The sequence below is a fragment of the Lampris incognitus genome, chromosome 13 (genome assembly GCF_029633865.1).
Source record: "Lampris incognitus isolate fLamInc1 chromosome 13, fLamInc1.hap2, whole genome shotgun sequence".
NCBI lineage: Eukaryota > Metazoa > Chordata > Actinopteri > Lampriformes > Lampridae > Lampris > Lampris incognitus.
The window spans coordinates 26,488,780-26,516,582 of NC_079223.1; the positions used below are offsets into that span (position 1 = coordinate 26,488,780).

The 27,803-nt window shown below is 47.0% G+C and overlaps 1 protein-coding gene across 1 annotated transcript in view; it reads left to right on the plus strand.

Annotated features, from left to right (window-relative positions):
- acss1 (acyl-CoA synthetase short chain family member 1) overlaps positions 1 to 27,440 on the plus strand; it is a 127,120-nt gene extending 99,680 nt beyond the window's left edge. The window contains exons 10-14 of the mRNA XM_056291422.1: positions 3,014 to 3,140; positions 16,459 to 16,586; positions 23,633 to 23,696; positions 24,365 to 24,486; positions 26,962 to 27,440. Coding sequence (XP_056147397.1) covers positions 3,014 to 3,140; positions 16,459 to 16,586; positions 23,633 to 23,696; positions 24,365 to 24,486; positions 26,962 to 27,144 — 624 coding nt within the window. The 3' untranslated portion in view covers positions 27,145 to 27,440. The remainder of the gene's footprint in view (positions 1 to 3,013; positions 3,141 to 16,458; positions 16,587 to 23,632; positions 23,697 to 24,364; positions 24,487 to 26,961) is intronic.
- The last annotated feature ends 363 nt before the right edge of the window (positions 27,441 to 27,803 follow it).

Sequence of the window (27,803 nt, forward strand, 5' to 3'; positions counted from 1 at the left end):
CAAGATCTCCAATTTAATTATCCACCCTACTCATTTCTCTCTTTCTCTCTCCCCTCTCTTTAAGAACTTTAATCTTATCTCAATCTACGAGAGCACTTGGTTTTTTCATTAGCGTTTACTTAGTTACTATGCTTATGTAGATTAGGCTCAAATTACAGCCACGTCTGAACAGAGCTACGCTCTATTTGCTTTCATTTCAGTCCAATCACAATGGTAAGTCAAGCTGCAGTTTATTGCATCTGAGAGATTTAATTCTCGGTTTTATGTCAGAAGGTTGGCCATGACGGCTTCTTTATTACAAGCATTTCAAATGTGAAGACACTTTCTGTAGAAGGGCTGTTTTCTCATATACAGAGATTACATCCAGTCCTGGCCTTAACCAGGATGACGATGATCCTTCCAACACTGCCCATCGCACACGCACACACACACACACACACACACACCAGCACACACACACATATTGTGTTTCTGTATACTTGTGGGGTCCCCCCATTAACTCCATTCATTCCCTAGCCCTTAATCCTAACCTTATTCATTGTAGGAGCCATGAATGAATTCAGAAGGGAATTAATTTTGTAGTAACATTAATAAGATTTGTGATGGTTCATAGTTTGGTGTTATTATTCGTTAGTCTTTGTGATATGGTCATTTATTATTGTGCAATCATGGTAATTATTGAGGGAGTTGGGTCACATGGATATGAGCGGTGTTACTCATAGTTGATATAAGCACCTGATCAAGGTGGCGCTATAGATCGCAGCTTCAGTACAGCTCTCTCTACTACTTACTTTGTTTTTTGTTTATTCGCTGTGTGTCCAGTTAGTCAAATCCAATTATTTTCACAAGAGAAGAACAGCTTAACATTAGACAGTTATCTCCAGGTAGTTTTTTTCTGTTTTCACAAACCTGGAAAGTGTTTTGGAGCTCTTAGTTAGAGGAACAGTGGTTCTCTGTGAGACATGGAGGTGAGGTCCCCGACACATTAACACGGACTCCCCAGTGGGTCAGCAGGTCCAAGTCAATGGTGCACGGGTCTTGGATGTTGACAAGCCAGAACTCGTGCGCCTGCACCTGGTCTCCAACCCAGACTAGCAGTGACTTCTTCCCTCTCATCCCAGCCTTTTCTCCTGTCACCATCATCAGCTGGGTTTTGGTTGGTGACCATGCCACTGAGAGTGAGCCGATGGTGCCCGGGAGGATGCCAGGTCACACCAGGGAAATGGTAGACCCCATGTCTACCAGGGCCCAGCAGGGTCAACCGTCGAGTTGGCAGTTCGGATACAGTCCTTTGGTGTGACCTAGATGGCCAACCAGTGTGCATCTGCCTTGAAGCAGGGCTGGAGACTGGGGTGGCGGTCCCCTCACTAGGTTACTCCACCATCATTTCCCCACCGGACAGGTGACTCTGACTTTCAGTTCTGGTGCCGGGCAGTCACAGACTATGTGACCAGACTTGTCACACCAGTAACAGTCAGTTGGATGGGATGGACATCGCCTGGATATTGGAGGCCATTGCTAAGGCTGCTGTGGTGGAGGCCAAACTTGACAGACCTCTTCTGTCTCCTCCTCATTGTAGTCGGCCAACCTGACATGCGGTCGGAGAGCGGGGGTCTTCAGCTGGGTAGGCCGCATGGAGAGTACCACCTCGGCCCATTCAGCTTTGCAGAGAACCTCTCTGAGGGATTGGGGCTTGGCGAGGTGAATATGCTGGCGCAATCGCTCCAGCATGAACCCCTGCAGGAAAGCATGGAGGGCCAGCTCCTCTTGGGCAGCTGTGTTGAACTGCGGGTAACCATGTTGGGCGTGCAGCTGCACATCTGCGGCCAAGGTACCCAGGCTCTCTCCCTCTTGGTGGCGGTGGCTGGCTAGCTGCTCTCTGCTCTGGTCATTGAAAGGTTGTTGCCCAAATCGCATCTCCAGCGCCATGGTCAGGGCCTGGAGGTCCCGCTTCTCCACTGGGGCTAAGTCCAGGAGCACCTGCAAAGCCTTTCCCTATTTGCCCTTCCAACGCCAGGGCCAGGGGAATGGCAGCTTCTTCATTACGCCAGCCACTGTGCCATGCCGCTAGTTGGACTTGCGAGAGTTACAGCTCTAGCTGTGTCATCCCGTTGTACTTGGGCAGCTTGGCTAGTGTTCTATGTGTAACTGTGCGGTGTGACAGGCTGGGCGTGGGGATCAGTGGTGGTGGTTCGTCGGTAGCAGCCCTCCTGGTCACTAGGGGGTGGTCAGCGGCGGCAGGCAGCAGGTGTTCTCCTGTATTGGCTCTTCTGGCCTCTAGGGGCGGTGGAGCCGCGGTGCACTGGAGACATCAGGGTGGGTTGGAAAACTTCCATCTCTGGCAGGCTCCATCCTTTGCCATGCCAAGTTTTTCCAAGTGCCAGCATCTCCGCTCAATCTCTCGCTCCAATCTCTGGATCACTCTCACCATTCTTCAGCCTAATCCCACTCCTGACACCAATGTGGCAAGCTTGCATGGAAGAATGGATGACAGAGACGAGCTTCCTTTTTAATGCCGAACCTGCATCCCATACACCGCATGACCATCAGGAGTGCCTTTTATTTTGACACAGAGCTCTTAACATTTAACAGAATGACATCACATTGATTTCCCCCCTTTGGTCACAACTGGCAACGTCAGTCTAAGTCACGATCCTCAGGTCAGTCAGTCAGTAAACAGTCCTCTACCTAGTCCAAGTCAAACCCCCAAACAACAGCACATCCCAAAATGAACTGAACACCTGAACATGCAAATCACATCACCCAATCAAATCACATTCCCCCCAATCTATTTTGTCCCGCCCCTAATATCCTGTTTTACTTGGAAATATGACACATTACTGAAGTGAGATATGCTCTGAATGAAGTTTCACATTGTGTTTGAATAGTTCTCATGTAACGCTCATTGCATTCATACGCACTAAATGAGTTTTAGAAATAAAGCTTGATTGATCAAGTGGTGGACATTGTCTGGGGATTTTTGCAGCATGTATTAATACTGGTGTCTCCTCAGGGCCGGCCAGTGTCGGGGAACGATGTAAGTGGTGCTCTGTGTCTGAGCCAGCCGTGGCCCGGCATAGCCAGGACCATCTTCAGAGATCACCAGAGATACATGGACGTCTATTTTAAGGCCTACCCTGGTCAGTAACATCCTACTAGATCCTGCTAGAAACTATATTTATAATTCAGAGGAGAATTGAGTGTGAGTGGTTGACACACACGCGCTCTCTCTCTCACACACACACACACACACACACACACACACACGAATGCACACAAAACATGAATAACAACACTACAATGCAGCATTCCTGCAAACCAGGAAGTAAGTTGGTTTTTAAAGACAATAGCATATACAATATACCTATAGGACATACATGCACACGACATCAGCAACATCAGGAAGTAAGTTTTTACACTCACAGATAGTCCGCCAGGAACGTCATCAGCACATTTCGACAGCGCTTCAAAGACACACAGAAGACTGCTTAGCTTAATGGTTGCTAAAGGACTGTTATCCCTACAACATACATATATATAGTATATTATATACAGAGAGAGAAAGAGAGAGAGACATAATGATGATTGTACCTTTTAAATCTCACTGTGTGTGTCCAAATGATGGATGATGCGAACGGGTTCTACAAAAAAGGCCCAACAGGGCATGTTTCTCCTGAGGAGGCTGAGAAGTTTAATGTCAGACAAGACATTTTAACAGCAGTTTACTGGTCACTCATCAAATCAGTCCTGCAATTTTATGTGGGTCTCTCATGGGTCTGTGTTTTTATGTTGTTTGTGAGCCCTTAACCCAGCGTTTCTCAATGTGTGTGGCACCCAGGGCACAGAGGCAAAACGGTCAGGGGGGGGCATGCGTGACCGGTGGGGGGGTTGTATTTGATAGGGACATAAAGACAGATAGGCGATGCTTCCGACACAAACAAGACAAAGTGCTTAGCTGACAGTAATCAACCAAAAACCAGGTTAAGAAAATATGACGAAGCCTATCTTGCTCTTGGGTTCACAGTGAATGTGGTGGGAGATGAGGAGAGACCAGTGTGTATTTTATGTCTGAAAACTGTGGCAGCTGGTAGTATGAGACCAACCAAATTAAGAAGACACTTAGAGACATTACACCCTAGTCACATCAATAAACCACTCGAGTTCTTTTAGAGAAACCTTGGTGCATACCATCAGCAGGAACATTGCTTTGTAAAAGCTGCATCAGTGAACAACAAAGCACTAATGACATCATACAAAGTCACATACAGAATTACCCAGTGCAAGAAACCACACACAATAACAGAGGAGCTCATGCCTCCCACGGCTTTAGATATAGTATCAACTATGTTTGATGAGACAAGCACCGCAAAATTGAAGGCTGTCCCTCTGTCCAATGATACAGTTGCAAGACGTATATGCAACATTTCAAATGACTTTGAAGAATGAACAACTCATTGAAAAACTGAAGACAAACGTTTTGCCTTACAAGTGGACGAGGCTACTGACAGCAATAAAGACTGCTTGTTTATTGCTTATCTTCGCTTTGTCACATCAGAGTCACTGTGTGAGGATTTGCTGTTTTGCAAGTATGTCCCAAATAGAGCGACAGCTGATGAGCCCTTTAGGCTTCTTGACTGGTACCTGACAGAACATGGGCTGAAATGGGTGAACTATGTGAGCGTTTGTACGGATGGTGCACAGACCATGGCAGGGAAAATGAAGGGATTGCAGGCACTAATCAAGAGGGCCTCGCCAAAGCGCAATGGTTGCACTGTGTCACACACAAGTTCTAGCATCACGACAGATTAGCCCTGACCTAAACGAGGTTTTGACCAATGTTGTTAACATGGTCAATTTCATCAAAACAAGACCCCTGATAGCGCGGCTCTGCACTTTGTGAGGAGATGGGAGCTGAACATTCAGCTGTGTTGTTTCACAGTGAGGCTAGATGGCTCTTGCAAGGTAAAGTGTTGTCGCGAGTTTTTGAGCTCTGAGAGGAAATTCGTGTGTTTCTGGAGGAGGAGCGTATGCATGACATTGCAAGCAAGTTTAGTGATGAAGAATTTCTCATGAAACTGGCCTATCCCAGCCATATATTTGGAAAGCTGAATGAATTAAATATTCAGCTCCAAGGCAGAGACAAGCACCTTCCTCACCTGGCAGACAAGATCAGTGCATTCACTCAAAAGACTGAGATGTGGGGCAGGCAACTTGATCAAGGAAATACTGATTTATTTGAGAATCTGAATGAATTTGTTGAAACCAGTGATTCTGGAGCCACCACAGTGATTTCATGTCTTAAGGAGCACATCTCTTCCCTGAGAGGATTCTTTCAAAAATACTTCCCAAACAACAGTGCTCAGTATGACTGGGTGACAGATCCATTCAATGCAGCAGCACCTGCTGATTTCAGCTCTGCTGAGAGGACCAGTTCATCGAGATGACATCTGACTCCATCCTGAGGCTGAGCTTTACAGCTCAGACACTGAATGAGGTCTGGCTTGGTGTGGAGAGGGCGTATCCACTCATAGGACAGAGGGCTGTGGGCATTCTGCTTCCTTTCACCACATCCTATCTCTGTGAGATGGGCTTTTCTGCTGTTGCCTCACTTAAAACAAAGTACAGATCTAAGTTCAACATTGAGCATGACTTGAGAGTGGTAGTATCAAGCCTACAACCCCATTTTGAAAAGATGTGCAGTGCAAAACAGGCTCATTGCAGCCACTAATGCAGGGATAAGACTTGAGCTGTCACAAATTGACTTGTTCATCATTTTCCCAAATATCTACATTTGTTCTTTTTTTGCACAAATTGAACTGTATTGTTATTGTTCTAGCAAAGTGATTTTTAAATTTTATTTCGTTTTTCTCTATTTTTGAAAAGGCACACAGACTGATGAAGCAATCTAGTGACAAATGTCACAACGAGAGGTTTTATAAAGTTGAAGTGGAACTTGCGTTTGTTATTTGCACAACAGAAATTACTGAAGGAAAAGTGAAAGGAATATTCATGAGCTTGATGTTATTTACATAAAGTTAAACTTGGCCCAATTTGTCGCCATTTTGTTGGGTCAGGTGGCATGAATTTTTTTCTTCCTCCAAAGGGGGGCATGACAGAAAAAGTTTTAGAACCACTGCCTTAACCTAAGACAATTTTCTATCATTACGGGATAGACAAAGTTTTTTTTAATGTTGAATATCTTTCTGGGAGTGTTTCTTGTTTTGGGTCAGATGAATGTTATTTAGAAGGTCTTAGTTGGAGGAGCAGGCATGGAGTAGATGGTCCGCCCCAAGCTCTCAAGTCTTTTGAGGAATATTCGACTATTTGCCCATTGTTCTTATTTAAAAAAGTGCACTGACCGGACAATACACCACATAAAATACTGTTTTTGTTCAAAACATGTTGACTGCTGGGATGTTGACAAGCAAGAACAGAGGATACCAAGAAAGACGAGGCATTAAGCATGTCCACCATAGCCAGCATGCTCAATGAGCACAGATCGGCTCTGTCGGCCGAATTTAAAGCTGTCTTCACAGCTCTTGACACTAAGTTAGACAATAACCAAGCCACTGTGTTGGACCAAGGACAAAGGTTGCAAACCCTTGAAGCTAACGCCAAGATGAATAGACAGCGCATACAGGCTTTGGAGACAATGTGTGCAGCTTTAACAGAGGACAATGCCAAGCTAAAGGTAAGTAAGTGAGTAAGTAAAATTTTATTTATATAGCACTTTTAAAAACACAGTTACAAAGTGCTTTACACTCAATACAGAAAATACGAGTAAATACATAAAATAAATTGAATGAATATAAAACATGGCATAGGGAGTAACAGACCAAACTAAAACAAGCCAAAACAGAAGACAGGGATGGGGGTCTATAAAAAGGCTTGGTAAGCTCTCCATAAGCTAAATCTCCAAAGAGTGAGCTTCTTCCTATTAACTCGTCTGCTGAACAGATTCCAAATGCACTCCTCCCACTTAAACAAACGATCACAGGATTTTGTTACCTGGGCGATTTCATTACCAATTCATTCCATAATATCTTTCGCGAAAATTTCCTTCCCCTATCTGAAAAGTGTAAGAATGATTTAAACATATGGTCTACTCTGCCTCTGTCTCTGGCAGGTCATGTCAGTCTGATCAAGATGATTGTCCTACCCAAATTCTTGTACCTTTTTCAACATGCTCCAGTGTTTATAAGGAAAAATGTCTTTTCCAAACTGGACCAAATAAATATCCTAATTTCCTTGGGATAAAAAAAACAGCCCGTATCAGGAGAATAATTCCCCAGCTTCTCATAGACACGAGTTTTTTCGCCCTGCCCAACTTTATTCAATGTTACTGGACATGTAATATTCAGAAATTGCTGTATTGAGTCAAAGTCAGGGTGGTTGGTGCATGCCCATTCTGGGCTCATGAAGCTAATATCATCTTGTTTTTCACTGCACTCTCTGCTATTGTTCCCCGTTAGCTCTGACTGTTACTAGTATCAGTTAAAACCCTGTTGTCACCCACTCCATTAAAATATTGATGCAATTTCATAAACATGTTCGCCAACATAGTAAGTCTACTACACTAGCTCCAGTTCATAATGGTCCTCTATTTGAGTCATCTCACCTCAACCCCACATTTGGCAATTGGTTTGATAGTGGGGTTACCTGTATCAGTGATCTTTACAACGAGATTTTCTCATTCTTCACTGAACTATCACTGAAATTTGGCCTGCCTAATAGCCACCTTTTTTGTTTGTTTGTTTGTTTTTTTTGTTTGTTATTTTTACATTTTTTTTCAGACTAGACACTTTGTGCAAAAGCAATTTTGTCATTGCCACTGTCGCCCTCCTAAATCTAAAATTGACACCCTTTTGAATCTTAATTTCGATCAAAGACATATTATCTCAGTTATTAATAATCGAATATGCTCATTAAATCCTGATATCTCTGCATATCTTAAAAGAACATGGGAGGGTGACTTGGGAACAGGACTGTCAGATGATAAATGGAAACACATTTTAAATCTGGTTCATTCCTCTTCTATTTGTGCAAGCCATGGCATTCTGCAATGCAAGATCCCCCACAGAGCTCACTACACAAATGCTAGACTGGCCAAAATATTCCAAAGCATAAGTGATGCTTGCTATAGATCAGTGTTACTCTTTACGCGGCTCGTGAGACTTAATTTTGTGCCTCATATAGATCCACCGATAACAATAAGAACATAGCTATAACTTACTTCTAAAGGTTCCGTTTGTGTCCTGTTTTAGTACATTGAAATGAATTATCCAGCAGATGGCAGCATACTGAAGATACGCCAAAGAACGTAGGCTACATAACGGCGTGGGATCATGGGTAGACGTATGGCCTATGTGTGCAGCTTTGTATTTGCGAAACATTTTTTTCATGTTGATAATGCTTATGTATAATTGCATATGTACATGCATACATAAGATGGGTTCCACTCCCAGCCTTACAAACTCACAAACAAGTATTATATATTTTAAAAATGCAATGTAATTATTAATGTTAGGGTTTGTGGAAGACCCCAAGCGCACGACACCAGACAGAGATGGGGTTAGCCGAAAACTGGCGTACTTTATTCCTTACGCGTACAACTAGTCAGACATAGGAAGGCAATGAGCGACAAGGAAAAAAAACAGAAAGTCCAAGGGGAAAAAGGCTCGCGGGTAATCCAAATGGGAACACGGCAGGATACTTCCACGGGGAAACTTTGCAAGGGAAAAACATGAGCCAAGGGCTGGGATGAGTTCGTAGAGAAAAGGACCGTGAGAGGAGAGTGGCCGCTACTGCGGGTGTGGGGAGGTTGCAACACGAACTGACAACGGGCACGTGGGAGGCCACCAAACTTAAGCCCAGCCCTGATGACTAAGCCCGGCCCTGACGAGCCGATTGGCTGCCGGCGCGGGGTGGGCGGGCCACGGCACGGGGTGAGCGAGCCATAACAGTACCCTCCCCCTCCACGGGAGCCACCAGGCGACTTGCCCGGCTTGTCGGGATGGGAACGATGGAACTCAGTGAGCAGCCCAGGGTCCAGGATGAGCTGGCGGGAGACCAAGCTACGTTCCTCCGGACCGTAGCCCTCCCAGTCCACCAAATACTGGAACCCCCGTCCTCGGCGCCGGACGTCCAGCAGCCGGCGGACCTTCCACTGGGGGTGCCCATCCACGATCTCAGGGGGAGGCGGAGCCGGGGCCGGAGGCATCAGAGGACTGTGGGAGACAGGCTTAACCCGAGACACATGAAACACGGGATGGGTCTTCAAGGAAGCCGGAAGCTTAAGGCTCACCGCTGCGGGGCTGAGAACCTTCCTGATCTCAAAGGGCCCGACAAACCGGGGGTTCAGCTTCTTCGCGGTGGACTGAAGCGGGAGATCCTTCGAGGACAGCCACACCCTTTGGCCTGGTTGGTACGTAGGTGCTGGGGACCGGCGTCAGTTGGCTCCCCGACTGGCGCGCTCAGCTGCCCGGAGCAGAGCAGCTCTGGTCACCTCCCAGACGCGACGACACCGGTTCAGATGGGCCTGCACGGAGGGAACCGCCACTTCCGACTCCTGCGCAGCAAAGAGAGGCGGCTGGTAGCCCAGGGACACCTCAAAAGGTGAGAGGCCGGTGGCAGAGCTGACCAGGGAGTTGATGGCATACTCGACCCAGGGGAGGAACCGGCTCCAGGAGCTGGGGTTCTTGGCGGCCACGCACCAGAGGGCAGACTCCACGCTCTGGTTCATCCTCTCTGTCTGTCCGTTAGTCTGTGGGTGATAGCCAGAGGAGAGACTAACAGAGGCACCCAACCCCTTACAAAAGGCCCACCATACCTGGGAAACGAACTGGGGCCCTCGGTCCGAGACGACGTCCAGGGGAAGGCCGTGGAGACGGAACATGTGGCTCGTCAGGAGGTCCACCGTCTCAGAAGCCGATGGGAGTCTGGGGAGGGCCACCAGGTGCACTCCCTTACTGAAGCGGTCCACCACTGTCAGGATCACAGTGTTACCCTGGGAGAGAGGCAGTCCGGAGACAAAATCCAACGCCACATGGGACCAGGGCCGGCTTGGAGTTGGGAGGGGCTGCAGCAGACCCGCGGGTGCCTGGTAAGAGGCCTTGCTGCGAGCACAGACGGAGCAGGCCCCTACGAAGTCCCTGACGTCGTTCCTCATGGTGGGCCACCAGAAACGCCGAGCCAGAAAGGTGAAGGTGCGGTGGACACCCGGGTGGCAAGCAAACTGACTGGCATGGCCCCACTGGAGAACCCAGGGCCGGACTGCGTCCGGGACGAATAGGCGGTGTGGAGGGACGTGGCTCGGGGCGGGATGGGAGCGCAACGCCTGCCTGACCACAGTCTCGATGCCCCAGGTAACCACGCCAACCACCCTGGCCTCAGGAAGGATGGGAGTCGGCTCCTTTGTAGCTGGCTCCCTCCTCGGGTGTTATCGGGACAGGGAGTCTACCTTCGTGTTGCGGGACCCGGGGCGATAAGTCAGCGTGAAGTCAAACCGACTGAGGAAGCTGGCCCACCGTGCCTGCCGACCATTGAGGCGCTTGGTTGCCCGGATGAACGTCAAGTTCTTATGATCCGTCCAGATGGTGAATGGCTGTTCCGCCCCCTCCAGCCAATGGCGCCACTCCTCCAGAGCAGCCACCACTGCCAGCAGCTCCCGGTTCCCAACATCGTAGTTCTCCTCGGCGGGGAGGAACCGGCGAGAGAAGAAGGCGCATGGGTGGACCTTCTGGTCAGACGCTGACCGCTGGGAGAGGACAGCCCCCAACCCGGTGTCCGAAGCGTCCACCTCTACAATGAACTGCCTCTTGGGGTCGGGGTGGAGCAGGACCGGGGCGCTGGTGAACCTCTCCTTGAGGGACTGGAACGCAGAGCGGGCAGCCGGGGACCAGATGAACGGCTGGGAGGGGGAGGTCAGCCTGGTGAGAGGTTCTGCCACGCAGCTGTAGTTCCGGATGAACCTCCAATAGAAGTTCGCAAACCCGAGGAAGCTCTGTAATTCCTTCCGTGATGTGGGATCGGGCCAGTCCACCACAGCCTGGATCTTGCGGGGGTCGGCCCGGGTCTGTCCCCTCTCAACGACGAAGCCCAGGTAGTCAACGGAAGGAGAATGGAACCGGCACTTCTCTGCCTTGACGAAGAGCCGGTTCCGGAGGAGACGTTCGAGTACCCGGCAGACATGCTGGACATGTTCCTCGAGGGTCCTGGAGAAGATGAGGATGTCATCAAAGTACACCACCACAAACTTGTCGAGCATGTCGCGGAGAATGTCATTCATGAGAGCCTGGAATACCGCCGGGGCGTTGGTGAGGCCGAACGGCATGACCAGGTACTCGTAATGACCCCGGGGCGTCTTAAAGGCTGTCTTCCACTCGTCCCCCTTCCGGATCCGGACCAGATGATGGGCACACCGGAGGTCCAGCTTAGTGAAGACTGTAGCCTGGGTGAGGGGCTCAAGGGTGGAACTCATGGGAGGAAGGGGTACTTGTTTTTGACGGTTATCTCATTGAGTTGGCGATAGTCAATGCAGGGTCGGAGGCCCCCGTCCTTCTTCTTCACGAAAAGGAATCCAACTGCCACCTGGGAGGACGAGGGCCGAATGAGCCCCGCTGCCAAGGACTCGGAGATGTACTCATCCATCGCAGCTTTCTCGGGGATGGTCAGACTGTACAGACGACTGCTGGGGAGGGGTGCCCCAGAGTGGAGGTCGATAGCACAGTCATAAGGCCGATGAAGAGGAAGAGATTGGGCCCGGGTCTTGCTGAAAACCTCACCTAACTCATGGTACTCAGGGGGAACAGAGGAGAGGTCGGGAGGCGGGATACTAGGGGCACGTCGGGGGGATGGGGCAGGAGCCGCCTGGAGACATTGGGCATGACAGGAGGAGCTCCACTCCATGATGGTACCGGAGGCCCAGGCGATGTGTGGCTCATGCTGCACGAACCAGGGGCGCCCTAGGATCACAGGGACTAACGGGGACTGGATGATGTAGAACCGAAGTCTCTCCACATGGTTACCTGCTATGGTGAGAGAGACAGGGTGGGTGCGTTGGGTGACGCTGGCCAGGCAGCGCTCGTCCAGCGCGAAGGCCTCCATGGGCTTCTCCAGCGTCTCTAGCGGGATGTTAGCCTGGGCAGCAAACTCCGAGTCCAGGAAACACTCATCAGCCCCCGAGTCGAGGAGTGCACCCACCGTGAGCCGCTGGTCAGCCCAGGCCAGGGTAACGCTAACTAGATGGTTCTGTGGGGCAGCACGGCGGGAACAGGAAAGTCGGCTCACTAGGATCTCCCGGGGCCCCAGTGAGACTAGTCTTTTGGCCGAGTGGGGCAGCCGCTGATCAGATGTCCCTTCTGGCCACAGTAGAGGCATTGACCCGCCTTGAACCGGGCCTCCCGTTCGGCCGGACTAAGGCGCGTGCGCCCCAGCTGCATAGGTTCCTCCCCCGTCGTGGTCTGGGGCGTGGGGGGAGAAACGACCACAGGGAAAGTGGGGCGAACAGGAGTAGGGATCCTGTTAGGAGTGCTGGACGACTGGGGAATGGACGGGGATCCACGCAGGGCTCGCTCGCGCCTCCTCTCCCGGAGGCGTCCGTCGATGCGGATGGCGAGCTTGATCAGGTCCTCGAGGGAGGTGGGCTCCTCCCGGGTGGCTAGTTGGTCCTTGACAGCCTCGCTGAGACCTCTCCGGAAGGTGACCCGAAGTGACCGGTCGTTCCAGCCGCTCTCAGCTGCGGCCAGCCTGAACTCCACCGAGTAGTCTGTGACACTGCCACTGCCCTGCTGGATACTGCTCAGCCGAGCACCAGGGTCCTGGCCACCAACTGGATGTTGGAAAACCTTCCGTAGTTCCGCCTCAAAGGCCTCGTAGGTGAGGCAGAAACTGACCTTCATGGACCAGGAAGCAGTGGCCCACTGGTGCTCGGCCTGTGAGCAGGTTGGTCACATAAGCGACCCGTGCAGCATCAGATGTGAACATGCTGGGTTGGTGCAGGAAGACCAGCTCACACTGCATGATGAATGTGGCACAGGTCTCAAAGTCGCCATCAAACGGTCGTGGGCTGGAGAGGCAGGGCTCCCGGGGAACTCGGTTGAGCCCCACAGGGTTAACTGGGGCAGCGGGCCCAGGGGGCGGGTTACCCACGACTCCAGGGGCAGGCTGGCCTGGCGGCTGGATAGTGAGAGCCGCCGTGATGGTTTGCAACTGCCGCAGGATCTCTGCTTGTTGGCTCGCCAACGCCGCCTGCTGCCTCGTTAGGTTACCCACACAGGCCTGGAGGGGCGGGACCCGAGTCTGAAGATCTCTCACCGCGGCGGAGGCCGCCTCTAGCTGCTGGGTGTGGGAGTTAGTCAGTTGGATCGGTTTGATGAGAGCCGCTCGAAGCGGGCTGGCCGGTACGCTCTCTGTGTCGGCTGGGGTCGTCACGGTCAGTTCCTACTGTTAGGGTTTGTGGAAGACCCCAAGCGCATGACACCAGACAGAGATGGGGTTAGCCGAAAACTGGCGTACTTTATTCCTTACGCGTACAACTAGTCAAACATAGGAAGGCAATGAGTGACAAGGAAAAAACGGAAAGTCCAAGGGGAAAAAGGCTCGCGGGTAATCCAAACGGGAACACGGCAGGATACTTCCACGGGGAAACTTTGCAAGGGAAAAACATGAACCAAGGGCTGGGATGAGTTCGTAGAGAAAAGGACCATGAGAGGAGAGTGGCCGCTACTGCGGGTGCGGGGAGGTTACAACACGAACTGACAACGGGCACGTGGGAGGCCACCAAACTTAAGCCCAGCCCTGATGACTAAGCCCGGCCCTGACGAGCCGATTGGCTGCCGGCGCGGGGTGAGCGGGCCACGGCGCGGGGTGAGCGAGCCATAACAATTAATTGAGAATAAAAAGAGATGTAAGGACGGAAAGCATGGTACTATATTTTTTTAAACATACACAAAGATGGTAAATATCTTGAGAGTGATGATAAAAAAACACCCGAGTTATGTCTGCAATCTCTGTGGCTCTTTGAGGAATGGTCTTACTCATAAGTGGTTCCCCTATGAAAATTAGTGAGTACCACTGCAATAGATATAAACAATCGCTGGCCAGTCTTATTCATATGCTTTGGGCCTGTCCCAGGTTAACTGACAATGGACAGAAATATTTGAAACTTATCAAAATGTATTCTATATCGCCATTTATCCTAACTCACAGCTATATTTGGAATCCCATTAGAGGACAGCTTTCCCATAGGCATGCAGAGGGTTATTTCCTTCATTACACTGTTAGCCAGACGCCTTACAATTACGATTTACAATTTACAAATTCATTTAGCAGACACTTGTATCCAAAGCAACGTACATCTGAGAGCTGATACAACACAAGCAAAGATCTAGGCAGGAGAGAACAACATGAGCTAAGTTAAGTTAAGCTAAGTTCGAGTCTGATGGGATGTAGGTGCCAAAAGGCAGTGCACAGAGTCAATGCATAGTGTTATAGAAGCTTTTTTTTTCTTCAGTCTATCAAGAGCAGATGCGAATGAGCTGGGTCTTTAGTCTTTTCTTAAAGATTTGAAGGGACTCTTCTGATCAAACAGTTTGGTAACTCGTCTAGCTATCGGCTGAGGGCCCTGTTGTGGTGGTAGTGCTAAGCATCTTTCATTGGCAGAGCATAGTGAGGGAGGGAGTAGGCAGCGTAGATCTGAATGAAGCAGTTCAAGTATGCTGGAGCTGTTTTAGTTGCTGTTTTGTAAGTGAGTGTCAAGGTTTTGAATTTGATACAGGCAGCAACTGGGAGCCAGTGGAGGGATATGAATAGTGGGGTGACATCAAAGAAGGTTGAATCAGTTCATCTGGATACAAAGTTTATTGAAAGATACGTTTCATCATTCAACTAAGTGAAGTGACTCAACAGACTGAAGATGTCACTTAGTTGAACGATGAAACGTATCTTTCGATAAACTTTGTTTCCAGATTAACTGATTCAACCTTCTTTGATTTTCTTACCTGGATTATTGAGTATGCGTCAAGACAGTGGGATGACATGCTGTTTTGGGCTGGTTGAAGAATGGATGTGCCACTGCATTCTGGATCATCTGCAGAGGTTTGAACGCATATGTAGGGAGGCCTGCCAGTAAGGAGTTGCAGTGATCAATGCATGATATTACGAGAGCCTGTAGCAGGAGTTGTGCTACATGCCCAGACAACTGTGGTCTGATCTTTTTGATGGTGTATAGGGCAAATTGGTATGACCAAGCAATTGAGGTCACGTGAACCTTAAAGGTTAGTTGGTCATCAATCATGGGACCCAAGTTTTGGGCAGACTTTGTGAGCAAGAGTTGGGATGAATCAAGCTGGATACTGATCTCTTGTAAAGTGGGATTGGCTGGGATGACAAGGAGCTCGGTCTTAGAGAGGTTAAATTGAAGGTGGCATTCTTTCATCCATGCCGAAATTTTGGCTAGGCATGACGAGATCCGAGCCGAGGCTGGAACGACAGGAAGAGCTGGGTATCGTCAGCATAGCAATGGTATGAGAAACCATTGGAGCAGACGATTGCACCAAGTCAGGTAGTGAATATTGAGAAAAGAAGGGGACCAAGCACTGACCCTTAACAACCCCTGTGGATAAGCCGTGCTGTTTGTACCCTTCTCCCCCAAGATATTTAAAATATCTCTCTGAGAGGTAGGACATAAACCAGCAGAGGGCAGTTCCTGAGATACCAAGCTCAGTGAGTGTGGAGAGGAGGATTCAATGGTTAACCGTGTCAAAGGCAACAGACAGCTCCAGCAGCAATAGAGCTGAGGACTGACCAGCGGCCTTATTCTCCTTAAATGGAAACATGTTTCCCCTCCTTGCCATAGCAGATGGATTGTAGAGGTCTTGCATCGTATCAAACTTGTGAAGATTAGATTCTCCTTAAAAGGCTCCCTAAAAACTTTTGGGTGAGACCTGGGGGACTCTTTTTAGATTACAGACACACTGTCTGTTCTGCCTGATGACATTACGAGCAGTACCTGACCCCCCCCCCCCATCCCCCTTCTATACTTGTTTTTTTTTTCTAATTTAATCATCTATTTATTTCATGATCTGATATTAATTTAAGTTATTGCTTATATTTGCATGTACTCTTCTCATGTACATGCGCTTTTTGTTTGGTTCCCTATTTTCTTGGGTGCAAGGTCTGTTTGGGGACGTTTGACCAGATGGAATATATATGTATGATGCAAGGGTGGAAGGGAGGTATGACTGTAGGAGCGATGGGTGCATGATGTGTAGATAAGGTGGGGAAATGGTGTTATGGGGATGGGGGAAGTGGGTGGTCAGGCACATTAGATAAATAATGTACAAACGGTGTATGTCTGATGATAACAGTTTATTTCTCTGTTTGTACACAAAATGAATTAAGAGATTTAAAAAAAAAGAAGGTCTTAGTTAAGGTTTTCTGAATTCACTCATCTCTCAGGTCATTACTTCACTGGTGATGGAGCGTATCGCTCTCCAGAGGGATACTATCAGATCACTGGACGCATGGATGATGTCATCAATGTGAGCGGCCATCGCCTGGGGACGGCAGAGATCGAAGATGCCTTGGTGAGAGCAGACACACACACAGACTACAGCCATGTGTGATCATCCTTCAGATTCATCTAACAATGAACATTAACAACATGAATTCAAACACTTTTAATCTGTGAACTCACTAGATTCTTCAGTCGGTCATACACAATACATCTACATACTAATCTGTTTATCTACATACTAGTCTATATAGTTGGGCGGCATGGTGGCGCAATGGTTAGCGCAGTCGCCTCACAGCAAGAAGGTCCTGGGTTCAAGCCCCGGGGTAGTCCAACCGGGGTGAGAACATGCAAACTCTGTGTGGAGTTTGCATGTTCTCCCTGTGTATGCATGAGTTCCCTCCGGGGGCTCTGGTTTCCTCCCACAGTCCAGACATGTAGGTCAGATGAATCGGCCGTACTAAATTTTTCCTAGGTATGAATGTGTGTGTGTGTCGGCCCTGTGATGAACTGGCGGCCTGTCCAGGGTGTCTCCCCGCCTGCCGCCCAGTGACTGCTGGGATAGGCTCCAGCATCCCTGCAACCCTGAGAGCAGGATAAGCAGTTCAGATAATGCATGGATGGATAGTCTATGTAGTCTGTACGCAGAAGAGAGGAAGAAATGGAAACGGATGATCCGCTGTGGCGACCCCTAACGGGAGCAGCCAAAAATAGTAGTAGTAGGATAGTCTATTATATATATATATGTATATATGTATGTGTTTCCTCCCACAGTCCCAAGACATGCAGGTCAGGTGAATCAGCCGTACTAAATTACTGACTAGGTGTGAATGTGTGTGGGTGGGTGTGTATGTATGTCGGCCCTGTGTGATGGCCTGGCGGCCTGTTCAGGGTGTCTCCCCACCTGCTGCCCGATGACTGCTAGGATAGGCTCCAGCATCCCCGCGACCCTGAGAGCAGGATAAGCGGTTCGGGTAATGGATGGATAGTCTATATACAATACATCTACATAGCCTTGCTCCTGCCCATGCTACAGTGCAGATGCTTTTGCTCTTGCTCTCGGCTTTGCTCTTTGATTTTCCAAGGTTTCCTCCTTTTTTGTTACTTTTTGGTACTTCTCCACAAGCAGAACTCGACTATAACAACTAGATTATTTGTAAAAGTGACCACGGTTTTCACAGAGTTTTCAGATTTCATCTCTTTGAAGAGAAGAGACTGTTCATGGCTCTGAGGCTGAAACACAATGAGTACTGCGGCCCTTGGGAACCAGACTGGCTTTTCTTTCTGCAGATTGTTTTCACTTATGGTTGTGGAATGTGAGGAATTAATGTTGATAAATTGACATTTGAGGCACTAGAATACATAAACTAGACTGAGGCTTCAAAAGACATCTGATGAACAGACGTCTGTAGGTAGTGAAATTCACTTAGGGGTGACAACCCATTGACAAATGAAATAATGAATAATGTCAATTGAATGCCAGTAAACAACTTGACAGAAACAAGTTGAAGATAATTGTACAGTACAATAGGGGACACTGATAGCTACTGAGGTCAATGGACTCTGGTTTTACGCCATTTTCTCTCTGCCCCTCTGAGCCCTGCCCTTGCTCTCTGAAGACCTCAGTGAGCCATGGACTAGGGGGGGGGCATTACGAGCAGGTTTGGATGCTAGAGGGAAGAGATTAAGAGAGGAGGCTAGTGAGGAACAGAGTGTGTCTTTAGCCTTGTTCACAGGGAGTGAAGAGAATTCATTATGAGGAGGCATGGAAGCCAAGACCTCATTGGAAAGCTGGGTCGGTGGAAGGGACCAGATGTTTCGGCAGAAGGAGACCATTTGTGGAGGAATGTGAGGATGTTCCAGTAAGGAGGCTGTGAATTGAATAAAGAAGTGGTCTGACAGATGTAGGGGGGTGCCAGTCAGATTTGCCGTGGCGCAGTTCCGAGTCAAAATCAGATCAAGAGTATTGCCCGCTTTGTGTGTGGGAGGGGTGGGGACTTGTTTGAGGTCAAAAGAGGACATAAGACACAGGAAGCCAATCGCTTGGGTTTTGTCAGTGAGGATATTCATGTCTCCCATAAAAATCAGTGGTGTGTCATCATCAGGAATGGCTGAGAGTGACATTTCTAGTTTACTACAAAGTTCCCCAGTTGACACCCTAGTGGGTGGTATATAACAACCACAAATAGCTTAACAGGAGCAGTAACCATGATTGCGTGATATTCAAAGGAATTGTTGTTGCTTAGCAGAGAACGCTTAGTGAATTTCCAGCCTTTGGAAATGAGGACACCCGTACTGCCTCCACGCCCAACAGAACAGGGTGTGTGAGAGAAAGCGGAGTCAACAGAGTGCGGCCAGTGTAGCAGTTTTCTTTTTTTTTAATATTTTTATTGAAGATTTTTGTAGCATTAACAAGAAAAAAACAAGGGTGTCTGGGTGGCGTGGCGGTCTATTCCATTGCCTACCAACACAGAGATCGTCGGTTCGAATCCCTGTGTTACCTCCGGCTTGGTCGGGCGTCCTACAGACACAATTGGCCATGTCTGCAGGTGGGAAGCCGGATGTGGGTATGTGTCCTGGTCGCTGCACTAGTGCCTCCTCTGGTCGAACGGGGCGCCTGTTCGGGGGGGGAGGAGTAACTGGGGGAATAGAGTAATCCTCCCACGCGCTACATCCCCCTGGTGAAAATCCCCACTGTCAGGTGAAAAGAAGCAACTGGCGACTCCACATGTATCAGAGGAGGCATGTGGTAGTCTGCAGCCCTCCCCAGATCGGCAGAGGGGGTGGGGTAATTGGCCAGATACAACTGGGGAGAAAAGAGGAGAAAAAAAAAAACAAGAACATCTTTATGAAGCAAGCTAATCAATTAATAAATCAACCCAACCACAACAGCCATAAGAAGAAAGAGGGGGGAAAAAGAAGAGAAAAGATAAAAAACAGAAAAAAGGGAGGGGGGCATTAATCAGGAGATAGAGATTGAAGAGAGTTAAAATACATCAAAAAGGGTTGCCATCTACCATAGAGTTACCTCTCACAGCATATTTGATCTTCTGTAGCTTAAGAAAGGACATGGTATCCCTGAGCCACTGAGTGCTGCAGGGAGCTTTGGTAGACTTCAGTGGAGAAGAAGGTGGTGTCTCGCCAGTAAGGAAATGAAAGCTAGAACAACTAACTACTTAGAGGTGAATTGGTAGTAGCCCTCTGGGAGCCCAAATATGGCAATATGGGGAGAGACTTGGAGTTTTTGAAAGTATTTTTAACATAGTATTTGACTTTAGTGGCTGGTGAATGGCCACATGACAGAAGTTTGTTACAAACCTCGGCAATGAGTGACTTTTGATTGTGATCGGTGCTGAGAAACTCATCCCAGGGTTGACTCGGAGGAGAGGAGGAGATAACTGGAAAAAGAAAAAAATGATTTAACGCAGTGCCTAATTTGAAAATAACTAAAGAGATGAGAAGGTGGGAGATGAAAGTCACATGACAGATCTGCAAAACTACGAAAGATACCATCCTTATACAGACCTTTAAAAATTTTCAGGCCTTTGTCATGCCATACAGAAAAGGTGGAGTCTGTAGACAAGGGTCGAAATAAATTATTCCTCAGTATAGGAGCTCAAGTGGATTCTGAAATAAATTTAAAATGCCTCCTGAACTGATACCAAATTTTGAGGGTGGAACATACCACTTTGTTATTTGTAAAGCCAGAGGGGTTGGTTGGAATAGGGGGGTAAGCAGAGCCATTAGGGAAGATGAAACACAGGATTGTGCCTCTAACTTACACCATGGCAGAGCCTATGAATTAAGCCAAAGTGAATTTTTTTGAATGTGTGTCACCCAATAATACATCTGGAAATTTGGCAGAGAAAGTCCACCATTGGATTTGCATCTCTGAAGAATCGATTTACTGATTCTGGGTGCCTTTTTACACCATATAATGCCAGAAATGGCTTGATCAATTGTTTAAAAAATGTTTCGGCAGAAATAGGGGGAGGCATTGGAACAGAAATAAATATTTGAACAAAATATTCATTTTAACTGTGTTAATTCTACCAATCAAAGACAGAGGTAAACTATCCCATCTCTGAAGGTCAGATTTAATTCTAGACACCAAAGGGGATAAATTAGCTGAAAAAAGTGAGGTCAGTTTCCTGGTTACACTTATCCCCAGATACTTAAAGCCGGAGGGACTCAGTTTGAAAGGGATATCAGACTGATTGAGTTGTATTGCCAAAGCATTAAAAGGATAGCATTCACTCCTGGAGATATTTACTTTATAGCCTGAAAATGATCCAGATCGCTGAAAACCAGAGAGGACTGCTGGTATAGAGTGGTTTGAATTTGAAACATACAACAGCAAATCATCAGCATAGAATGTAAGCTCAAGTTCCATGCCCAAACGTGATATCCCAGTGAAAGTGGAAGAGGATCTCTTAAAGATTGACAAGGGCTCTATTGCTAATGTGAATAACAGGGGAGATAAGGGACAACCCGGACAGGTGCCACGAGATAAGGTGAAAAAATAACTGGACTGAATGCCATTGGTGGGGATACTAGCTTGTGGGGACAAATCCACAAAATAAATACATTTCCCATCTCAAATTTACTTAATGCAGTAAACAGGTAATCCCATTCAACCCTGTCGAACACTCTTTCAGCATCAACTGAGATCACTACTTCAGGGGTTGTTGTTGAAGTTTTAGAATAGAAAATATTTAAGAGGGTACAGATATTATAGAACAGCTGGTGCCCCTTTATAAATCCGATTTGCTCACCTGAGACAACATTTGGGAGAATATTTTCCAAGCGCTGAGCCAAGGCCTTAGCAAGGATCTTAGCATCCACATTTATTAAGGAAAGAGGTCTGTATGAGCTGTAGAGATTTGGGCCTTTGTCTTTTTTAGAAGCAGACTTATGGAGGCTTTTCTTAAAGTTGGAGGGAGGGAACCATACTTCAGCGAGTCGTTATATACAGAATGCAATAGCGGGGACAGTTTATCTTGAAATCTTCTAAAAAATTCAACTTGAAATCCATTGGGGCCAGGAGCTTTATTATTTTGCATATTATTCATAGCAAGGGTGGTTTCCTCTACTGTCAATGGTGATTCAAGTTCTTTAATGATAGCTGGGTTTATCACGGGGAAATTGAGACTATCTAAGAAAGAGTGCATTTCTGTGGTCAGGCAGAGATTCAGATTTATATAAAGAAGAGTAGAAAGCACAAAATAGAGTTAATGACAGTGGAGTCCTTGTGCAGTGTGCCAAGGGAGTCTTTTATCGGAGGGCTCATGCGCGAAGCTGCCTGTCGACATAGTTGGTGAGCTAGGAGGTGGCTTGCCTTATTGCCATGCTCGTAGCATGTGGCGCAAGAGTGTAAAAGAAGGTGCTCTGCATCAGCGGTTGCGATGAGATCAAATTCAGTCTGCAATTCAAAATGGCATTTGAATAGATTGGGAGAGGGAGAGGTAGCAAGTTGTTGGTCCAAATTACTAATATTAATAGAGAACTCTTGCAGTTTGGCTTTACATGTTTAATTCAAATGTGCAGAGTAGGAGATAATTTGACCCCGAAGGTATGCTTTTAGCGAGTCCCACAACAGTGAGTGAGAAACCGGTTCCATCTCATTCTAATTAGTAGTAATAAACTCATCAATTGCAGCTGCTATGAATTTATTGAATTTACCGTCTGCGAAGCAAAGTATTGAACCTCCATGGAACTGAGTACCGAGGTTGTGAGGAGAACTGGAAATCTAAAGAAAGAGGGGCATGTTCATAGCATAAATTTAAAATGACTAATCGAATATGAATTTGTCTTTAGAATAATGTTAGTAGTGGTTTGAATAGAGTTGTGTAAGACTCGTGTTAATGTCATTTTAAAACGCGCTGCTATTAAAACATTATACCTTGTGCGTTTCTATATAAACACACATATTCTCCTTCCTATAAAACCAATCCCATAATATTAATCACAGCTATCTGTAACCATCCATTCATCTGAACTGATGTTAGGAGGCGTCCGTCACATGAGAATAGAATCTGAATTGAATGAAAGTAGAATTTGGACTTGTGGCTCTTTTCAATAAGAGAATAACTTTAAACACAAAATCACGTTCAATAAAACGCAAATATCTGACGTTGTGTTTTGAGTAGTTTCTGTTCCCAAACGTCCACTGGCAACATCCCATTGGGTGAATTTACCTGTTTTGATGGAGGGATTATTGATGTGTCGCTACGTCCTGCTCTAATGTTCAATTTCATTCAGATACACATTGAAGTACAAAGGAAGACCACTTTAAAAGACATTTCATTTTGTTTTTAACTGAAAGAATGGGGTCATAGTGGGTCCAATAAGTTCTTTACCAGCAAGAGGCTGCCCTGCTGAAGTGTCCATTATTCATCATCATCATCATCATCATCATCATCATCAGTGGTCACTCGAGTCAAGTATGACCGTCCTCCCTCTGGGTCCTCAGGTGGGTGTGGAGGCTGATCCTGTAGCCGCATAATGGGAGAACACCTTTTTACGTGGAGTGAATGATGCGCCTGAAGCCATTCCATGATTAAGACGCTAACGAATGACCTCTGACCTTCGAAGGCAACATGAAAAAAGTCTCCTTCAGGAGTAAAAAACAAGTTCCAAATGTACATAAAATATACATTTTCATAATCAAACATACATAATATAATTAACAGAGCATAAATGAAAATAATATTTCTAGGGTCTCAGGAATATCTGTTCCAAATTCAATTAGGTTTTTTTTTCTCATGGGATTGTTTTCTTGTCTTACAGTTTTCAGCCTTTATTTGTCTAAATTTAATTTATGTTCTAACTGTAAAATATGTTGATTCTCGAATTAATGCTGTTTTTGTTACAAAGTGTGTTGGGACACCTCTGTATAATAATTCACTTTAAATGAACGCTGACTTGACCTGAAGAAAACTAAAAATTGCATTTTTATGTATTTAATGTGTTATATGAATGCAATTTTATGATTGATTAATTGACAAAACAAGAAATGGAAAAACTGAAAAGTCTTTTCATAAATGTGTTTTAAAACACATTTGAAGTAAATGAAATGCAAGGTCAGTTTTTAGCTTAACACACCAAACTTTGTGACAGGATGAACACCCAGCAGTTCCAGAGACCGCCGTGGTCAGCGTCTCTCATGACATCAAAGGAGAAGGTGAGGAAATATGACACTCATCCATCATCATTCTATGTGGCTCTTTTCTATCCTCTGTGGTCATTTGTTCTATTGTAAGGGTGTGTCTCTGACCTTTGACCTTCTTATCAGTTGCTGGTAGTATTTGAAGTATTTTCTACTTTTGAACTCATATAAAGTCATCCAGGAGAGGGCTGCTCACCAAATTATTGAAATATTTACATCATTTTGTTTCAAGTCCAGAGAGATTAATGTACGTAAACTTGATGATACCAAGCCGCAACTCACTTCCTTATCAAATATTTTCAGTCTGTTTCTGAGTCAACAGTAAGGTCACAAAATCTACAAACTAATTCCTGTTGAAGTTAATAATCAACAGCTTTAAGTGGAGGCAGTGTTAAAGTCTCAAGGTGACTTCCAGTCAGTTTTGTATTTGCTGTTGGATTTATGGTACTTTGCTGCCACCGGGTGGTGTGTCAAGGTAACGATGCATTACACCTGACTCAACTCACATGATAAACCCCATACACATCTCATCTATCTGTGTATTCGACTGGTTCATCTCTTACCACCACCACCCCCCCCCCCACACACACACACACACACATCTCTTTTCTGTGTTTTTGTGTATCTGACCTTAGACCTCTCTCATGACTTTTAATCATTTTCTTTTTCTTCTTGGGTCGCAGTTCCGTTTGCATTTGTGGTTTTGAAAGACGATGCGTCTCTGGAGCAGATGGCGGTGCTGGAGGAGCTGAGAGGTCTGGTGGCCTCCAAGATCGCCAAGTACGCCGTCCCAAACCACTTCCTGGTCAGTCTGCTGATGCCACTGGCTGCTTGTCTTCTAAAGGAGGCTGGGAGCCAGAGCACTTTAAAGATTCCATAAAATGATCAGAATATTCTTCAAGTGAAATAATAAAATCACAACAAATAAAAGAAAAAGACATGGAGCTGTAGCCACTAAAATATCAAACTGAACTCTAAGCGTGTATTCTGCCAAGTTTCACTCTCACTGGTTTATGTTCCTCACATGCACACACACACACTCACACATGCTACATGTTGGTGAGGAAACTGACAAAGTAATATTTGATGTTATGATAGGCACATTCTGTTAGTTTAGAAAATGATACTGATTTATGTGGTTAAACTGTCTATGTGTCTTGTCTGTCCATCTGTCCGTCTGTCTGTCTGTCTGTCTGCCTGTCTGTGTCTGTCTGTCTGTCTGTGTGTCTGCCTATCTCTCTGTGTGCATGTCTGTCTAAACATCGGTCTGTCTGTCTGCATGTCTGTGTCTGCCTGTCCGTCTGTCTGTCTGCCTGTTTTCGTGTCTTTCTGCTTTTCTGTCTCTCTGTCTCTCTGTCTCTCTGTGTCTGTCTGTCTTTCCATCCGTCTTTCTGCCTTTCTGTTTGTCTGTCTGTCTCTCTGTCTGTCTGTTTGCGTGTCTGTCTGTGTGCCTGTCTGTCTGCGTGTTTGTCCATCTGTCTGTTTGTCTGTTTGCCTGTCTTTGTGTCTGTCCGCCTTTCTGTCTCTCTGTGTCTGTGTTTGTCTGTCTGTTTGCCTTTCTGTCTTTCCATCTATGTGTTTACCTGCTTGTCTCTCTGTCTGTCTATCTCTGTGCCTGCCTGCATGATGCCTGCTTGTCTGTCTCTCTGTCTGTCTGTCTGTCTGTCTGCCGGTGTGTCTGCCCATCTGTCTGTCTTCCTGTCCGTCTGCCTGCTTGCCTGTCTGTCTGTCCATCTGTCTGTCTGGCTGCTTGTCTGTCTGCCTTTGTGTCTGTCTGTCTGTCTGTCTGTCTGTCCGTCTGTCTGCCTGCCTGTCTATCCATCTTCCTCCTGCCTCTCTGCCGTGCCCGTCTGTCTGTCTGTCTGTCTGTCTAACTGTCTGCCTGCCTGCCTTCCTGCCTGCCTGTCTTTCTGTCTGTCTGTCTGCCTATCTGTCTGTCTGTCTCTGTCTGTCTGTCTGCCTACCTATCTGTCTGTCTGTCTCTGTCTGTCTGTCCTGTTCATCTGTCTGCCTGCCTGTCTTTCTGTGCGTCTGTCTGTCTGTTTGTCTGTCTGCCTTCCTGTCTGTCTGTCTGTCCATCTGCCTGTTTCACTGTCCGTCTCTCTGTCTGTCTTTATGTCTGCCTGCCTGTCTGTCTGCCTGTCTTTCTATCCGTCTGCCTGCCTGCCTGCCTGCCTGCCTGCTTTCCTTCCTGCCTGCCTGTCTGTCTGTCTTTCTATCTGTCTTACTGTCTGTCTGCCTATCTGTGTCTGTCTGTCTGTCTGTCTGTTGGTCGGTCTGCCTGCCTATCTGTCTGTCTGCATGTCTGTCTGAATATCGGTCTGTCTGTCTGCATGTCTGTCTGTCCGTCTGTCTGCCTGTCTGTGTCTTTCTGCCTTTCTGCTTGTCTGTCTGTCTTTCCATCCGTCTGTCTGCCTGTCTGTCTGTCTTTCTGCCTTTCTGCTTGTCTGTCTGTCTGCCTATCTGTCTGCATGTCTGTCTGTGTGCCTGTCTGTCTGTTGGCGTGTCTGTCTGTCTGTTTGCTTGTCTGTGTGTCTGTCCGCCTTTCTGCTTGTCTGTTTGGCTGTCTCTCTGTGTCTGTGTGTTTGTCTGTCTGTCTGTTTGCCTATCTGTGTGTCTGCCTGCCTGCATGAATGCCTGCCTGTCTGCTTGTCTGTCTCTCTGTCTGTCTGTCTGCCCATCTGTCTGTCTTCCTGTCCATCTGCCTGTCTGTCTGTCCTTCTGTTTGTCTGTCCATCTGTCTGTCTGGCTTTGTGTTTGTCTGTCTGTCCGTCTGTCTGCCTGCCTGTCTATCCATCTTTCTGCCTGCCTTTCTGTCTGTCCATCTGTCTGCCTGTCTGTGTGTCTGTCTGCCTGTGTGCCTGTCTGTCTGGCTGTTTGTCTATCTGTCTGTCTGTCTGCCTGTCTGTCCATCTACCTGCCTGTCTGCCTGTCTGCTTGTCTGCCATGCCCGTCTGTCCGGCTGTCTAACTGTCTGCCTGTCTTTTTGTCTGTCTGCATGTCTGTCCATTTGTCTGTCTCTGTCTGCCTGTCTGTCTGTCTGTGTGTATGTTTGTCTGTTTGCCTTCCTGTCTGTCCATCTGTCTGTCCATCTATCTGTCCATCTGCCTGTCTGTCCTTTTGTCTGCCTGTCTCACTGTATGTCTTCCTGCCTGCCTGTCTGTCTTCCTTCCTGCCTGCCTGTCTGTCTTTCCATCTGTCTGTCTGCCTGTCTATCTGTCTTGTCTGTCTGCCTGTCTGCCTGTCTGTCTTTCCACCTGTCTGTCTGTCTGTCCTCCAGGTGGTGAAGAGACTTCCGAAGACGCGTTCTGGGAAGATCATGCGGCGGATTCTTCGGAAAATTGCCATGGAGCAGACAGACAACCTCGGTGATCTCTCCACACTGGATGACCCATCTGTCATCACAGAGATCATCCAGGCCCACACTCACTACAAAAATCAACACAAAAAAAAAAAAAATTAAATCCAAATATGGTCCCAAATAGCAAATCCATGTAGAGCATATAGAGATGAATCCCAGGGAGTTTTTTTTTTTTACCAATCCTGCTCATTTTGATTGCACCTCAATTGTTCTGTTTTTAGAGAGTTGGTGAAGATAAAAACCGCACATTTTAGAGTTCAGGAAGTCTTAAGGACTGAGAGAAAAAGCAAAAGGTTTTAATGGACCAACAGGGAGCAAGTTATTTCGCTTTTGACTAGGGGCTTCCCATTAGGACTAGTCTGAGTGCCTTGCTTAAGGGCAACTTGTTGAAGTTTGTGTGTGCGTGTGCGTGTGCTTGTGTGTGTGTGTGTGTGTGTGTGTGTGTGTGTGTGTGTGTGTGTGTGTGTGTGTGTGTGTGATATGATGTGATCTCAGGAGAAATAAAACTTCACATCTAAATTGACTCTCCAGCAGTCATGACTCATTCTCTTCATGATAAACTGTGTCATTTCTTTTCAAACCACAGCCAGTGAACTTTGACCTGGCTTAGTTTCCTGTGTGGTCATTGCTGTGTGGTCACATGATCTGCTGACGATGAACAGCAGTGACGATAGCATTATTCAAAGCAAAGAGTTGAATATTTAGGAACATTTATACTATCTTTTTAGGGAGGTTGTAGTATTTTCTCTCCATGTGAAGGT